Consider the following 18,500-nt stretch of genomic DNA (forward strand, 5'->3'; position numbering starts at 1 on the left):
AACAGTTAAATGTGCCAGCACCAACTCACTTGCAATGTCTTTCACTTTCTTTCCAGCTTCATGATCGTTTATCATGCTCATTTTCAGCTGAAGATCAATAGCCTTCCTTTTCTTGCCACTTTCTCCTGTCATACTCTTCCTTTTCTCTGCCATGACTCACTGAGACTCTGTACGTGCGCAGCGGGTCACTAAACAGTCTGGGCGGGTCGTAACTGCGAGTGGGTAGGCGGGCGGGTCGTAAATCCGATCTGGCGGGGTCGTAAGTCTGAGCAGTCGCAGCGCCGACGCTAAAAGGAGGCCAGGTCATAAGTCCGGGCGGTCGATAAACAAGTAGGTCTTTAAGTGAGGAATGTCTGTAGCCACTGAATAAGCGGGCATTGGTGTCAATACTTGTAGCGCACCTCTATTCTGTGTTAATCTATTTCTCTTTTAGTCCCTCTTTTAACAGCGAGGTTCTATAGAGGTGCTGCTTTACTCTATAAGCGCAGACTTTACATACTTATACACCAGAGATGTAGCTATGACCGATAAGTGGTTCTAAACTGTTATATTACAAATTTTTATTTATTAGTAAAGTTGTGCATTTTTTGTGTCTAGTTTTTTTTTTTAAGGTCTTCTAAATAAATGTAAAATGTGTTTCTTTACTCTGAAGCGCTCTATACTCAATTGCTATGTTACCTTTTGTACGTAGTATAAAATGACTTGATACTGCAGAGATATCTATGACATTAAACCCATACCTTAAAATTCCAATACCCATCGTGCATCGTAGATTAATTTGACGCTGAATAAAAGGCTCTTTTTGCCCGACTAGCACATAGTCAAGAGGAAATGTGAAGACAATAACGCTTACAATTAGCTATTGTTTAATTTTATAATAAAAAAACCCAATTAGGTGTACATTAAGACATGATCATTTAATATTCATATACAAAAATTCAGGCCAGACATCCACCCGATGGGATAGGACACTCAAGAAGTTCATGTGAGTAACAGATTAAAATAAAAAAAAATGACACACCGATAAAATTTTTGCTTTGTGTAGTAAAGCCATCTGAATATATTTATAAATTTGTACGGGCAAGTGACCCTTAGATTAAAAAATAAAATAAAACTAGTGTGGCAATTTATCAGCAATAACAAAAATAAAATAAGCCCTTGATACAAATATATACGAGAGCTTTGAAAGTCATGTAAAAAGAATTTTTTTTTGTTATTTTTTTTTGTTTTCTTAAAAAGACAGGAGGTAGGTTGAATGATTTGTTCGGTGAGTGTGAATCCTAAATTCTATTTGTCAGTAATAAAATCACATACTAAAAACTCTCGTTAGCCACTGTCAATCTTCGCAAAGTATGAAAACAATGTCCGTTATTGGCACAGTCTCACCTCGCCTGTTCCATCATCATTTAAAAAAGGCACAAACTTACATATTCACTCATTTAAACCATCTTGCACTGACTCAATAAATGACTGCATTAGTGTTAAACCGATATAACGCCCCCCTCAAAAAAAAAAAAAAAAAAGCACACAAATGTAAAAAAGCCACAAAACAAAAACATCAGAAGATAAAAAAAACAACCCCATAGATCACAGTAAATAAAGATTACATGATCCATCATGAGCCATATATCCTCAAATGCAAAAAATTGTGAGGCTTGTTAACGCCTTCAAAGCTTATTTTGCTTATGCCAGTCCTCTTAAATTTACTATATATGTTGCACTAGCCTTTACAGGGAGCACAGCAAAGCAAGTTACATATCCTGGGGCAAAAGTAGCCTCTACCTCATAATATAAGAGGACAAAGGCAGGAAAATAAAGCTATATGCACTTGGTGAATAATTGCCGGAGGGCATCAAGTCAATAAAAGTCATCATCGACGATAGACCGCTCATTTGCACCGTCCGGGCGGAATAAGGTCATATAAAAGGTAATTCTATACCACTTAATATCGCCCTAGTCTGAGAGGGTAGGTAATGCTGTAAGGTAGGTTTATCTGCAGAAAGAAAACTAACAGATTACTGCGTAATATTTACATTAGCCATGTGGGAACTGGAACATTGACGGCTAAATTCTGCTTGATTCTTCCCAATCTCCCAATACTTGAAGGCAGCTATAAAATCCAAAAATATTGTTGATATTTCAGGCTCTCAATGGTGAAAAATAAAGTGTTTGCAACAACAAAGCAGCAATGAGTGAGAAGAAAAATACTAAAACAATAAAAAAAAAAAAAAAAAACAACAACTTTAAACAAAAAAGTTAAAAGTCTTTGAATGTTTGTTCGCCTGGCGCACAACACAACAGTCTGTACAGTGGCCAAAGTTCGCTCTAAAGTTACAGGCACTCTGGAAGGACAAAATCCTTGTAAGATTTTGGAATCAGTTTTCTGGAAGCCTCTATAACCATGTGAGGAAGCTCTCTTTATCCAGTTTGGTGCCTGCCAGAACAGACTCCATGTCATTAAGGATGTCAGAACTCAAAGCTTCTTGTAGGCTTGGCATGAGTTCTTCGCCTTCCACGTTCATGGCCTCCCCCTCTAGCGTACCAAGGTCTACATTAGTTCCTGGAAGTGCTTCCAAGTAATCAGGGAACCGGTTCTGCTGGGAGGGCATACTACTTTGGTTGATCGCATCACCTGGGGAGAAGTAAAAAAAAAAAAATGTCATCAACGAAGCGCTTTATCTAGACCTAAACACCAAACAATGAGGTCTGAATTTAAAATATGAAATAAAAGATGGTGGGAAAAATAGTTAAGATTGGTGTCTACAGCAAAACAAATACTGAGGAAGATACATTCGGTTGTTATTTTCGGGGCCCTATATAGTTTGTCGTACCACCCTGACAAGACAACAGGGACAACTAAAACGGATTTATTAGTGTTATACTACTAGCAGTGGTTAAATAACTGGGTTGCCTTAGTATTGGGTTTGCACACTTCTAATGTTGTAAGGCTACACGGATGATTTTGTTGAGTGGTGGACATGCACTCAAGTGACGACACCGATTCCTAGTGGCTCAAAAGAACATTTCAGTCTACTTGCTCATCTTTATTGTGCAAAAAAAACAACACACAACATGCATAAAGAAATAAAAAATTAGCAAAACACAAGATACGCAAAACACACGATTATTCAGGAGAATATTAACCCACACCTATTAAAATTAAATCGTTAACCACCACACTTGTGAATTCAGGCCAAAATACACAATCAATAAATTAAAACGCAGTTTAGCAGCGGCAACATACAGATGGAGTATGATTGTTCAGGACAAATGACGCAATCAAGCCATACTAAACCCAACACACTGAATAGGAAAAAAAGGGAGATATTACTGAAGTCTGGCACGGCTAGAGGTGAACTGGGCGACCAACTCATCATATGACAATCGTGCTCCATCTGTATAATAAAGCTGGTTTTATAAAACAATTTGTGCCCACAAATAAATAAAAAAAGTAATTAAACCTTCTCAATATGCAAAAGCTACAGATGCCATAGTTTTAAAATCAACAGGGAGCCCGAAAAGTATGTTTTAGTACGGTAGATTGCTGAATATGGTACCAGGCTGTGTGTGACTTGACCTTGTAACGTCACGCCACACAAATCTGAGTTGCCGGAGGCAGGGCTGGGCAGCTAATAAACTGCCCAGCGGTGCTGCCCGCTCCAGGAAACTCAGCTGTGGTTTTTTTTTAGGGAGCGCTTTCAAAAGATAAACCTGCCCTGTGGGGAGCGCTCCTTAAAAAATATACCCACCACTGAAGGGGTTAAGGCTTAATACATTCACCCCTTTGTACCTTAGGCACCACACACACTAAGCCACTGGTTCTCAACCTCGGTCCTCAGGACCCCCCCCCCCCCCCCCCCCAACAGTGCACGTTTTCCAGATCACACACAATCACAGGTGAAATAATTAGCTCCCCTTGTGATCTTTTAAAATATGTCAGTGAATGAGTGCACCTGTGCACCTGCCGGGTGACCTGGAAAACGTGCACTGTTGGGGGCCCCGAAGCGATCGTACAAACAATATTGCTCATTTTGACACTTGTTTGTAATATCGTCCAGTCTGTACATGCAGCTCAATTTCGACTATATCGTTAACTATTTCATGTACGGAGCAGGGACCTGATGACATCACTGAATGATATAATTCGCTGTGTATGCACTGAATCATTCACCTGGGAGTTCAAGGCAATACATTGACTATCATTTGTACATGATATGGTCTAGTATGTATGGGGCATTAAATGTATAGCCATGGCTCCGTTTTGTTTGTGTCCATTAAAGTAGGTTATTTTCGTTTTTTGTACTGGATTGGATTACCACAGTAGACTTTGTGGGGAATTAGCCCAATTCGTCTGTCATATATTATATGAGAGTCCATAAAAATCAAATGCTGAACAGCGTTTTCGTGGTCAGCCCAGGAAACACTGGGCGTCCCCATGGGGATGCCCCCCCCACACTGCGAATGCCGTGGTGACTGTGCCAAAAGGCATCCACACACATGCGCATAGGCTAATACACGCACATGTTAATATACAATTGCGCCAGAGGCTAAAAATTGGTCCCTGGGGTGAATACACCGGGGATCGAATGGACCAGAATCACCCCCAGATGTTACAAGGTTAGTCTATACTCAACATAGTCCTTAGTCAATTTGTGTAGTCCACCACAATAAACTCTGCTCCATCTGTGTACCAAGCTCTCTGTGCCAGCTACATACGACTGCATTTATACAACGTGCTCGGTCATACTGAGCATGAAATGAACAACGCAATTATTTCATACGTGGAGGGCGATGCAGCCAACCCCGAAAACCAACTGACCTGTGTCCATTTCATCAACACTGTTAAGGAAATCATCTGGAGTCCGGGGTACACTGTAACTGCTCATGCTTAATCCGCTGTCCGTGCTCTCATCTCGGGAGTGGTACGTGCCGCTGCAGACAGAAGAGAGAATACGGACCGGGTCATTCTTCGCCACCTTAGGACCAAAGCTGTAGATCGGATCAGAACTATCCCATCAGGCACCACTTATGTGATCTCCAGTTACTGCACCGCTCAGGCACTTATGGCCAGAACAGCGGGGTGGTTGGAATGTAAAAATGGGGGACTTGCCTATAGCAACACATGAGATTCCTGCCAACATTTGATGGAATGTACAAAATAAAACCATTAGAATCGGATTCCTGTATTGATGTTGATCACTCTCACTCTGAGTCCCTTGATTACTCAGGACCGCACGGCAGGAGAAGTGTGAGGTACAAGGGAAGCAGTCTGTGAGTGCTCAAAACTCCATTCAGGTGAGCTACAGTACTTGGCTTCACTATATGGCCCTGATTTGGATGTGGTTGGAGTACCTAGTGCTGTATAATGCAGAAGGAAGAGTCAATTACAAGCCACTGCCTCCTTCTAGAGTAGTGATCTAAGCTGCATCCTAGGTGCCGTGCAAAAAGCCCTTGGCAGTGGTCAGGAAATCTCTGTGCAACGACGAAGATTCCTGGCCTCTTACCGCATTCTAAACGATGACACGTCTTTGGTTAGGTAAACAGAGGCCGCCATCACCACCCCCTCCTCCCTCAAGGCAGCAGACTGTCTCTTAATGGTGCAATGCTGTCCTCTGTCACAGGACCTGCTCATGCACCCACAGAGAACAGCTCCAACCACATCTGAATCAAGGCAACTTCAGCGATTTCTCTCCGCTCCCGCCGTGGGGTACGGCTTGTAAATATCAGGATAAATGTGGCTTTAAGGGACGATTCCATTATGTGCTCTCAAAGGTCTCCACAATGTTTGCACATTAAGACACCCTTAACATGGCTACTTTTCCTGCTCACCTCTAGGTGGTGCCAGGAATAAGTAGTGATGTTCCCAGAATGACACATCTTGGACATCACGTTTAATTGAATAACTCTGATGGGTAGATTTATCAAATCCTCTAACAAGCACAAGTTGAGGAGTTTCTCATAACAACCAATCAAATTTCAGCTATTATTTATCTGGTACAACCTATAAAATGTTTCTTTTTTCCGATTGGTTGCTGTAGGCTTCTATAAACTGTTTAATAAATCTATGGCTAAGAGGGTAAAAAAAACACACAAAAAAAAAATGCCACAAACCTGTTGAGGAAAGGATCCGAGCTGTTCATGGTCATTGTCCGGAGCTCCTGAGTTATTCCAGACGAACACACGGGGTTCTGGGTCCCTCCATCTTGCTCCATGGTTGGTATCTGGCTACGAAGAGCGAGTTCCTGCAGACACAAGTAAACCGGTGTACTATTAAACTCATTAAACACAAGGCACCGGCGGTAGACATCACCGGTAGGTTATTTTATGGAGCGTTCTAGTTCTTTATCTATTATAACCAATACCACGAAGATATTAAGAACATCCATTTAAATGGACCAATTATATGTCTGTAATAGAAGTTTCAGGGCTTCCTGTTTTGAGGTTTCTGTTTCAGGAAGGCAAATGAGACCGGTACTAAGTGGAGTGCCCCAGGGTTCGGTTTTGGGGCCCATTTTGTTTAACATTTTTATTAACGATATTGGGATAGGGTTACTCAGCAATGTATCCATCTTTGCGGACGATACAAAACTTAGCAAAGTCATCAAATCACCAGAAGATGTCACCATGCTTCAAAATGATCTTGCAATTCTAGATGAGTGGGCAAAAAAATGGAAGATGAGGTTCAACGTAGATAAATGTAAGGTTATGCACCTTGGGAGACACAACCAGTGTGCAAGTTACAACCTTAGCAGAGAGGAACTGGGTAATTCCATACTTGAAAAGGATCTAGGAGTCCAAATAGACAGCAATCTAGGATGTAGTGCCCATTGTAATGTAGCTACAAAAAAGGCCAACAAAATTCTGGCATGTATTAAGAGGGGAATGGAAACTAGGGACTCAAGGGTAATTATGCCACTGTATAAAGCATTGGTGAGACCTCACCTAGAGTACGGAGTACAGTTCTGGGCCCCACACTATAAAAAGGACATCATAGAATTAGAAAAAGTCCAAAGGCGAGCAACAAAGCTTATTAGGGGAATGGAGAATTTAAGCTACGGGGAGAGATTAAGCAATTTGGGACTATTTACATTAGAAAAGAGACGTTTAAGGGGGGACATGCTCAACATGTACAAGTATATCAAGGGCCAATATAAGGAACTGTCACACACCCTATTTTCTACTAGAAAGGAATCTAGGACGCGAGGGCATGAGTATAGATTAGAAGAAAAAAGATTTCATTCAGCTAGTAGAAAGAATTTCTTTACGGTCAGAACAGTCAAACTCTGGAACTCTCTTCCCAGAGAGGTGGTAACGGCTGGCTCATTAAATGCGTTCAAGGCAAAGTTGGACAAACATTTACTGGAGAAAAACATCCATGGGTACAAATAAGAAATATAATTTGTCTGTAAAATACCAGAACCTACCAAATCAGCAATGGATATCTATACCAGGTTGAACTAGATGGACGCAAGTCTTTTTTCAGCCTTACCTACTATGTAACTATGAGACGTGAGCTCCCGACTGGCATTAAATGGATGTAGTTCATATAATGTTAGATGAGAAATGTATCTATGCAAACAGTTGTATCTATTAAAAAAAAAAATGTACAGTCTATGGAATAGCTATTTCACCCATGTGATGCCCCATCATTGTTCTCATCTTCTTAGATCAGGCCTGGCCAACCATTGTTTCTCCAGCTGTCGTATAAATATCCCAGCATGCCCTGCCACACTTTTAGCATTTCCTAATAGCAATCCTGTTGCAGAGAATGTTGGGACTTAAAGCAGCTGGAGAGCCACAGGTTACCCAGGCCCATCCTAGATAAATTATTTTATAGGTGTTAAAAACCCCAGAATATCCCAGCCACACATACTTCACTTTCAAATATTTCTCTATGTAGAACGGGCCTTAGGGTCCACAGGGCATTGGCATATTTATAATGGGTGCAAGTTATGTGGTGCACTCAGGCCGATGGGTCCTGGGGCCCCACACACCACACATAGATTTACTTACACTCACTGCTCCGCCACCTGGCAGTGGCTGCATTATATAAAAAAAATGGCCACCACAGCTATTTTCCAATAATTTGTACAATGCAATAGAGATGTCCGAGGAGTGGAGTGTGGATGCCATGTTCCCAGAGACCTACACGTGGGTGCCCAATTAGAACCTGCACACGGGCCTCATCTCTTAAAGGGTTGTCTGTCAAAAGGTTGACCGTGTCTAGGTCCACCCCAAATAGTTGGCATCCATGTGGACCCCGATCAATATGAAAAAAATGGATTCAAAATAAAACTCCTGCCGACCTTCTGGCCATGTTTAGCATATGGTGTTGACCTACTGACTGTTGACCGAGTCATCAATTGAATAGCTTCAGAACTTCCTTTCCAGCGCTATAAACACCACGCAGAATTGAATTAACCCCGTTAATGAGTTTTCGCCTGAAGGTTAATGCATTTCCACTGATGCTTTTTTACCCTGTTGCACATCACTTAGCCCCGCCCTCACAATGGGCACCTGTTAACCCTCTCCCAGCTACCGATGGGGGAAACCTTTTATAGGTTTCTTTGTAAAAGATTTCCTGCCTTCAATGGAAGGTATTGTTGATTGAATCGATGGAGAGCCATTCAATGTCATTCCCCAGTGTCTATTAGAGCCTACCTGACCTTTCCATCATAACACAGACAACAGGACAAACATATAAAGAATAACAAAATGCAGTTTCTAACCTGTGGCCTCACCTGCCGAAGCAGTTCTTGGTGCTTGATTCGTAGACGCTCTTTTTCCATCTGAAGTTGCTGAAGCCTCATCTGCTGCTGGTTACCCCCGCCTCCCATGACAGTACTCTGGGGGCTCTGTGGGGCTAGCGGCGGGGGCGATTTCACCGGTGCACTCTGACTCAGTCTCTGTTGGTTCATAGCTGGAAGAGAGAAAATAATACATTTTACTAGTAAACTAACTGGCCCAGAGACTTGTACTATTTGCAAAACCAAACACAATTTGAGCTCACTTCTTCGACTGGGCCACCCAAGCCGTGAGGTTATGCAATAATCTCCAGTTTATTTGCCTTTTTCCCTCCACTTTATATTATGGGATGGTTTTTGGAAAAATCTTTGTGGTGCAAAGAGGAAACGCACACCACAAAGAGGGGTCATAAAACCTTCCCATTGCAGTAAATATATTCTTTAATGCTGGAGAAAGGACACCGTGTACATACGCGTACCAAAAGAACGCTGGTTGGCGTACTGTATTAAAAACAATTAAGACTATCTACTCATTTTTCTTGTCTTCATTCTAGCACCCTGCTCCTTGTAAAACCCTGGTAGTTCCACCTTCCTGCCTGGGGTGTCTCTGTCTGCTGTGGTGTTTCTACAAGAGTCTGGTTTCTATCTCAACATTGAGATACATAGCAGGATGTTCTTGAAGAACCACAGCAGACATTGACACCCCAGGCAGGAAGGTGGAACTACAAGGATTTTACAAGGAGCAGGGTGCTAGAATGAACAATATTTTTAGTACACACACTCCAGGAATAAGAGTTGCAGATGGGGACGAACAGTGTACCTAAAGTAACCAGAGGTTAGACAAATCATTTGAAGTGTACATAACATTCAACCATGATAATAGCATCCAAAGTACACATGATGTAGTCTAGCCGACAGGGCTGAATATGAAACAAACTTAATATCGATAATACGTAAAACAAAATTAATTACATCACCAGCTTAAGGTGGTATATGCTCTTCATGGACTTCATATACTTTTCCATCAACATAAGTTCTAGGAGAACATTGCAAGTCCTATGGTACTGCAGGTTTGCAACGGATCAATGGCGTCTGGATCGACAATAACGTAGTTGACCACTCTTGGTCGAATGCCTCTAGTTAGACACCTAAAGATAGTCGACCGCAATGAGAGATAGACGCAAGCGTTAAGTCAACGGGAATGTGATCGACAGTCAAAAGGTCGACATGACTTTTTCATGTTTGTTTTTTTGGGGGGGCGGGGGGGATTTAGACCGACCTTTATCATACTTGACTATTACCTAACGCTTGCACCTATCTTTCGTTACAGTCAATCTATACGCTGTTGACCATCTTTAGGCGCCTAACTAGATGAGGTCCACCAAGAGCCGTTGACCACGTGATTGTGCATCTAGACGCCTTTGATCCGCTATACCGAATCAGTTTGCAAAACTGCAGCTTCGCGGCTGTAATAACCAGCAACAATGTTACAAAAATGTGAAAACCCAACAGGGTCTGACTGCCAAATACTGTTAAAAAGGATTTATGTCCAAAAAGATTACTCTGAGCGCTCGCTGTAATGATACAGGTCAGCTGTGTAAAACAAAGGGCTCATTCACACGTCCATAACAACCCCTCGGCCCTACATATTTAGCCTGTATCTGTGCTTGAGGTGCTAGAAGCTATATTCCCATTTTACAGATGGGTATAAATAGTAATGCACAACCTGCCACAACATATACAATGTCTTACAAATAAACATTTACAGTTTTGTGCACATGTACACGTATGCTGGCCTGATTGTGTTCTAGCACCTCGCTACCTGTGCAGTTCTTCTTTCCTGTCCGGGTTGTAGCTCTCTGCTCTGGAGATTCTAGCACATTCTCCTCTGTATCTCAGCACTGACATAAGTGTGGGTAATAGTTTCCCTATCAGCTGTTAACATCTAGTACAGTTCACATTCCTCCACTCCCAGAGAAAACCCACAACCACGCATCTTGTTGGGCAAAGGGGGCGTAGGAATGACACAGAATGGGCTAGTCATGCATTAGAGGGATCGCCTTAGCGTCCACCCGCTCTTTTTCTCAATGATGTGAGAGAAGGTCTATTCATATAACAGAACGCAGTGTTTGCTGAGGGGGGTTAGCAGAGTTTCTCTTGCAGTTATATTTTCGGCAGGACACCATGACATCAGATGCCTGGACACCTGCCAGAGGTAGACAGCCACCTAACATTGCAGTCTCTGCCTCAGCAAATTGATTTTCATGAGCATTCTATGGTGGTATTATAAGTGAAGAACATTCACCTGTGTGTATGAAAGCTTGGGAGGTTCTGTGTGTATGTGATGTACGTATGGTCAGTGGTGAGCTGGTCAAGCCTCATACAAACCAGCAGGTATACAAGCAACACTGATAACAGAAAAATAAAGAACACCACAAAACTACTTGAGGGCTCTTAAAAGCTATTTAAATATCTAACACAAGCTTCCCTGGCTCTTCACTTCAACTGGTGTCTGTGGGCCCAGCACAGGGCTTTCCTGTACTGGCCTCACCAGCCACTGACTATGTATTGTATTAGATCTGCACAATATTAGTATTCCAGGTACAACATATGGATTCGGCTAAGGCAGCAGACCTTACCACTAATGCTTATCCAAGACACAATGTGAACTACAATGGATCATACCAATTTACTCTCGTAAGTACATAAATGTGGTCATCAGTCACACGAGCCAGCAGAGCTCAATGCACTGGTTACAATGACCATACCAGGAGGCCTGTGTGCATTTTAGGGATGGTCATTTGTGTAGGGTCACCATCAATAGTGTTTTTTTGAGGTCAGTGGCATGCCCAGTGCGAACACTTAACTCCTCATGTGTGTGTGTGTGTGTGTGTCTCTGTGTCTCTCTGTCAGACAGTGCTTTTGCATTACCATTCAGATTTATTTCATTCTAATAAGACATTAACTTGTTCTTATTTTCAAATTTCATGTATCACTGAAGGTGCCCATACACGGTACTATTGCTGGGTGCGATGAGATGCACACTCCCGTCACACTTCTCATCGCACAGTACTTTTTGTACTAGATTGCATTTCATTGCATTACAAACGTATGCGATGCAATCTAGTCCAAATTGCATACAATAATTGTACCGTGTATGGGCACCTTGAGTGTACTTTGTATGTATTAATGTGTTCTATCTATTTAGATGTAATACAAATAATAAGCTATATATATAAAAAAAAAAAAAAACACACCACAAGATTTTATTGAAAGATTTCAAATAAATGAAATCAGATAAAGTCTAATGGTACTATTAATGGTTGATAAAGTATTAGTAAAACAAACAACCCCCAAGCAAACATTTGTATTTATCATAATGACCATATACAGGAAATAACAGGAATATAGTAAATACAAAATGTTGTGTAAAAAAGATTATATTTGAATTTATATAAATCAAAGGATTAACAGGTATTCAATCCCTGCCGCTATTTCCAGCAGGGGAAATAGCGGCAGGCGCCTATTCAATGCTGTCTTGACCAACAGCATTGAAGAGGCAGATCGACAGAACGGGCCCAACTTTAAAAGCTGCCGGGCCCATTTTGGCGAGAACTGACGTGAATTGTCGCGATCACGGCTGGATCTCGACAATCCATGGCCGTTTCCTCGGACATGCCCCCTTTAGCCGATAGGCAGACGGGACAATGAATCCCGCCTGGTGACTTGCGGTCAAGCTATACGAGAACGGGCCTGGGTCAGGGCTGACGGAACGTTTTCATTGACTGGTCTGTGGGGCAATCAGAACATAGGGGTGGGGTTTTGCAGGTGAATTGGGGGACAGAGCTAGGTTCCATTCCCCTGTACTAATTAGGAGGGAAAAAGAAGCAAAAACAACCCACCAGGTAGCTCTGTACCATTGGAACAGTAACAATCTCTCATTCTGCCACTAAACCAATGATGAATTGTAACCATCAATGGTCAATGGCTAACCCTAACGCACCTTTAGACACAACAATCAGGTGCGAGTATGGGTTGCAATGTGAGCAATTCCACCTCCGAGTTCACAACTACTATTAGTGACATGCCCGCGACCCAACTACTCATTAGAAGGACCATTACTGTGAGACCAAACAGACCTCTCCCAGTCGCCACCCAATACATTTACAATCACTAAAGAAAGCACAGTAGATCATCGCTAGTCCGAATCAGGCCCTTGGAGTACTTAGACCATGCAAATGATCTTCGTCATTACTGTAGAGTCTCTTGTTCATTACAAATTGTATGATTACTGTAGTCTGGGGTTTAGTCTATGGGCCGCATTCAATGCGGCCGGCAAGGGGGAAACTGTGTGCAGGGGGGGGGGGGGGGGGGTCAGTTGAATACGGACCCTGCGAGCTGTACCAGCGAACGGTCAGCACTGCTCGCTGCCACAGCTCGTACAAATCGTTGAATACACCCCTATGCCTCATCAGATATCCATAAAGAACCTCTGCAAATCTGGAAAGGATTTGATCGCAAAAAAGGAGCCATTCGCAGCCAGCATAGACCTAACAGACAGGAAAACAAAGCTTTGTTCTACGTAAGTGGGGAAAATGAGGATATGGGGGGTAGTAACAATACCAAATTATTACATAAAATTTCTTTGAAAAAAAAAAAAAAAAAATACAAGACTCCCAATTAATACCACCCACATCATAGCAAATAAGGTTTTACTCTCATTTAGATAAAAGGGAAGGGGGAAGAATGTGTACAGAGAAGAATGAAACACAAGTGATAATTAACGCTTATTGTGCAGCAAACAGTAATTACAACCAAGAGATAATGAGATGTTAGCAGTTCTGCAGGGCGAAATACGCTCAAGCAAATTCCTCTAATGGCTGATCCCGGAGTCGCACTCTGACTTCTAGAAGTGAGCAAAATCTAAACTGCCAAAGACCTAAATATAATCGCTCCACATCTGTAACCACTCCAGCTAGACTGCAGGCCGGGGGCCTCACGTGTGGCCTGAACGCTGCTGCATTAGAACGGTCTAGCGTGCACGCGGATCTGCACTAATCGACAAAACCAAAACTCTCCAACATGTTACTCCTTCCACTTCAATGCCCCCGAGGTGCCCCTCATATCTGGGAGTTTTACATAACTTTCAGGTACTCAAGTAGTACTAAGCCAGAAAGAAGACCAAGGCGGTGAGGAAAATCTACACTGTTCGTCTTCTGCACACAATGCATTGTGTTCCTTATGTTATATAGTCTACTACAGCATAATATTCCTGGTCTGCTAACATTAATTCAAGGAGCTGACTGACACATTGGGTTCCTTAGCTTCAGTCTTCATTTCCCAAACGATGTTCTTCTCCCCTTCCTCATCAACTCTTCATACTTCTTGGGCCCTAAATATTTCATTCCTTCTTATCACATGTTGCTGGGACGATGTATAAAGTCTTGGAGAGAGATAAAGTAGAGAAGATGCCCAAAAGCAACCAGTCAGCTTTTAAATGTCATTATATATAGTCTTTGCTAGATAAATGACAGAAACGGATTGGACACTTTTGGCATCATTTTATTTCTATATAAAAGGTTTAGCTATCTCCCCGTAGATATGGTCATGGAAACCCCTTATTGAGAGACAATGTTCTGCATCAGAGCTAATAGTTATTTTGGTATTACAATTACCAAGAGCTTAAAAGTGTGAAGTAAGTTTTGGTCGGGGGGGGGACCTTTACAATACTGTAAACCGGTGCAGCGGACACCAGACAAGGAAGGACGCAACAGTACCCCCCATTTCAAATTATGCCAAACCATAGCACAGTCTCTTATGCACTTTACGCTACATAGTAGTGCCCCCCTTTACATGCATTACACCACACACTAGTGCCCACAATGCTCAGGGTAGTGGAGCAGCATATATACCCATTGCCCACATTAGTAGTAGTGCTTCATATACACAATACAGTAGTGCCCCTTATATATAATGAATGCCCACAGTAGAAGTGCCCCTTACACATAATGTCCACAGTAATGCCACTTACACATTATGACACACACACACAGATTAAGGGTTTATTCAAAAGAAAATCTCACCCAAAACATTTCATGACTACATGCACATGTATATACATAGCTACACAAATACCTATGCTTCACAGGCAGCACAGGTGACTGAGCACAAAATTACTCCCAATGCTGGGATGCCATATACTGACAGCAGTCAGAGCAGCGCACACAGAATGCATCCCATTTATCCCCCCTACCTCTCCATCACCCACACATAGGACACATCCAGCAGAGGCTCACCCAGAAGGACACACTCCCACAGCAGAGGCTCCCCCCACAGGACATATACCAAGCAGAGGAATGCTCCACCACCAACCCTTCTTGGATTTGCCTATGGCTTGGCAGGTGCAGCTGGTGCCACAGCATGTCATAAACTTGAGACCCATAGTAGGGGCCAGTGGCAACAGTGCACTGACAGCAGCAGAGCACCTTTCCAGGCCTGCGCAACCTGCTCTGCAAAAGTATGCAAAGCAGGGAGGCCTGGAAAGGTGCTCATCTGAGCAGGTTGAACCATTCCCCATTTCACTAACTATATAGATAATTGAGGGCCATAGAAGGTTGAAGTCTGATAAACACCTAAGTTTGTAGTCAAAGTGCTGCCACATTCATGGTGAGGCTTCGTAACCCCACCCTCATAGGATGGTCTTTTGTACTTCTGCATAAACGGCATCTACAATGAATACAGTGCTCTAGTTTACTGGGAAAAGGTCTTCTACTTATTATTATGAATTAATATAATGCCAAACAGGTGCAATTAAAATGCATCTCTTCTGTCCCTTCTAACATAAAAAGCACTAATAAAAGCTATCAGATACAAGTGGGTGAGAACCTAGGATCAGTGCTCATCACAAAGACTGACTCACACCACGCATAAACAAAAGGTGTTAGAATCTAGGAGCGCTGACATTTAGGAGAATGGAAAATGTGAAGTGATCCTCTGGCAGGAACAGTGGGAAAAATAAAAAAGTACAATATTATATAAAAATAAGCAACAGACCTCTGCATTTAGCAGGTTGGGAGACTGAAGACAATTTGGTTCCAAAAAGGAGGTAGCAATTGCTAAATCAAGCAAAAATATGAGGCTTAGAAATCAATGCACAAGACCAAGCTGAAGAGAAGATGGTACAGTCGTGGGGAAAGGGACCCAACATTAGCAAGAAGAAAAACAATAGGTTAACTTGAAAGATGGCGGAAGAGGGTCAGGTTGACCGACCATGCCCCCAATAATTCTCAGAATTCATAGCAGGAAGTTCAAAAGGGGGTAGACAATTACCAGTAGATCCTACAAGAATGCTCAACGCTAAGGGCCAGATGCATCAAGTTTCAAAAAGTGAGGAAATTGGAGTTATAAACAACCAGTAAATCAGCTTCTAATTGCCATGAAACAGACAGGGTTTGAATAATGACAGTTCGGAGACGATTGGCTGGTTATTTAGCACTCTCTATTTTATCACTTTTTTAAGCTTGGTGCATCTGGCCCTAAAAGTGAACAAATTGTTGTGGCCTTATGGGTTATAGCCAATATATATACACAGAGGCTGAAAAAAATAGTACCTGTTCTCCCGTTGTGTGAAAAAAGCGAAAAGACTTGCCACTAAGCATGGTAAACCGAATTGTAGGATCATTAAGTCCAGATATGAGAACATTTAGGACATGGGGACTGTGGTAAATAATCAGGGCAGAATGGTCATGTACCAAATATAGACTATATTAAAGGCCCCTGACACTTCCAGATGAAAGGTCGCTACATAAATTAGAAGGTTTTGGAATTAATTCAAAGGCGGTCGAATGGATAGGATTGTTGGTCATAGGACGAAAAATGTAAATAAATGTAGAAACTTCTGAGGAGGGAATGGTTACCAGTGGAGACCTCCATGCTCTTTAGTATCTTTATTAAATACAACACAAATATTAGTTAAGGTGTCTACCTATACACAGATTACACAAAGGAGAAACATCAAGTGTGGGCAGGGGCAAAGGGGTAAATAAATTGATTGAGGACATTGGTAGACTAGAAAAATGGTCAAGAGGTTGACAGCAAGTTTAATGTGCAAACAAAAAGTCACGAACTATAGGGTGTTGAGAAACACAAAAGCAGAACATTATTAATTATTTGTCCATAAATTGTCAGATGATAAAAGATGATGGATCTTCTAAAAATATTTAAAAAAAGGAGATATCATCATAAATATGTCAGAGGACATTGATGATCGGTGGTGGCACAAAGAGCATTTTAAAAATACCCCAATTGAAACTTTTTGACAGAATCTGCAAAACCAAGGATTTCCGACATGTTCAATTCACCGACCCAGGCACTGACAAAAGGGGAAATCACACCATTATTTGCCAGAAGTATGGACCCATTAAGCTCACTGCTTGTTATCCAAGCTCCATACACAACCAAATACCTTTCATATTCACAGTTATTGGAAAGATGCCACCAGATCAGATATGGGACACACAGACAGAAGTCATAATAAATCATAATATATTTGACATACAAAAGTAGGTGAAAAATATAAATTGACAAATGAAATGTTATGTAGTTCAGGGTCCAAGAAGGTCAATAAAGAGATAAACCACCAGAGTTTTGGAAAAGTGTACAGAACAGAAAAGTAGCTAACAGGAACATTAAACACACCCATAAAAAAAAAAGCTCAATAAATATTAGATAGTTAACACTATTGTGTTAATGGAACAATTGAATTCCCCCCGTGGATTTAGTGTTCTTGGGTTTGAGCATTATTTGGAGATATTATGTGTGGAAGAGTCAAGACAATGGAGAAAGCTGTACAAATTGGTCCACCATCACCACCTTTAAAACATAGCATACAAGGGGATCTAAAAACTAAATGACTTCCATCTAAAACATGCACTACAACAGAAAAGTTCCTGAATACGGAGAACCAGGCAGTCAAAGCAACCAGAATGGTTCTTACCAAAGCGCGGGTCTAACCGTGGGTCTAGCCAAGATGTGGACTTGTTTTTATGGTTTATGTAGTAGATTTCCCCTTCAGGAGTCAGGGCCTGCTCCCACCCATCTGGAAGTGGACCTAGAACACAAATAATTAAAAAAAAATAATTAATCTTAAGCAGCATTCCTAATGGGACTGTCAGAATGCGCAAGACTTTACGTTAGTCAATAATTAAATATATATATATATTTTAACAATACTTTAGTATTGTTGTTCACGTTTTATTTATAAAAAATTAACGTAAATATAGTGATAAGACAAAAACGGAGACTTTCAGATGTAAATTTTAGGTGCAACCGTTTACTGATGTGCACCAACATCTGCCAAAATACATGTGAAAAAAAAAAATCCCTTCAGAGCTACACATTTCATTCGTAGCATGCTCAATGATGCCAAAAATGCTAAAGGGAATAAGCCTGTATTTAAAACAGGGATCACTTTAGTTATTGAAATTGTTTGTCTAAAATTCTGCCTTAAAAAAATAAATAAAAAAAAATCACTTGTTATTTTAAATTAGGGTATATATATTATCTTTATTAAAACTATGCTTACTATTATTTCAAAATCTCTAATTTAATTACAGGACCTAGATGGCATAACCATTAAAACAAAAAGACCATACTACAGTACAAACAGGTGGATCGGCGGACTTATTTACCAGCTACGATTGCACAAATTTGCTCCGCAACCCTGTATAATTCACATTTCTACATAAAAGCTGTATA

At 41.4% G+C, this 18,500-nt stretch overlaps 1 protein-coding gene across 4 annotated transcripts in view; it reads right to left on the reverse strand.

Annotated features, from left to right (window-relative positions):
- Positions 1-838: 838 nt before the first annotated feature.
- YAP1 (Yes1 associated transcriptional regulator) overlaps positions 839-18,500 on the reverse strand; it is a 66,733-nt gene continuing 49,071 nt past the window's right edge. Inside the window, exons 4-8 of one of the 4 annotated variants that reach the window (XM_083170067.1) lie at positions 17,740-17,853; positions 8,742-8,920; positions 6,112-6,242; positions 4,820-4,932; positions 839-2,632 (exon numbers count right to left, since the gene is read on the reverse strand). In XM_083170067.1, the coding sequence (XP_083026193.1) occupies positions 2,394-2,632; positions 4,820-4,932; positions 6,112-6,242; positions 8,742-8,920; positions 17,740-17,853 (776 nt within the window). In that variant the 3' untranslated portion in view covers positions 839-2,393. Of the gene's footprint in view, positions 2,633-4,819; positions 4,933-6,111; positions 6,243-8,729; positions 8,921-17,739; positions 17,854-18,500 lie in introns of all 4 variants that reach the window. The other 3 variants (XM_083170066.1, XM_083170069.1, XM_083170068.1) reach the window with 3 other exon arrangements.

This window comes from Crinia signifera, chromosome 2 (assembly GCF_055691185.1).
Source record: "Crinia signifera chromosome 2, ASM5569118v1, whole genome shotgun sequence".
Lineage (NCBI taxonomy): Eukaryota > Metazoa > Chordata > Amphibia > Anura > Myobatrachidae > Crinia > Crinia signifera.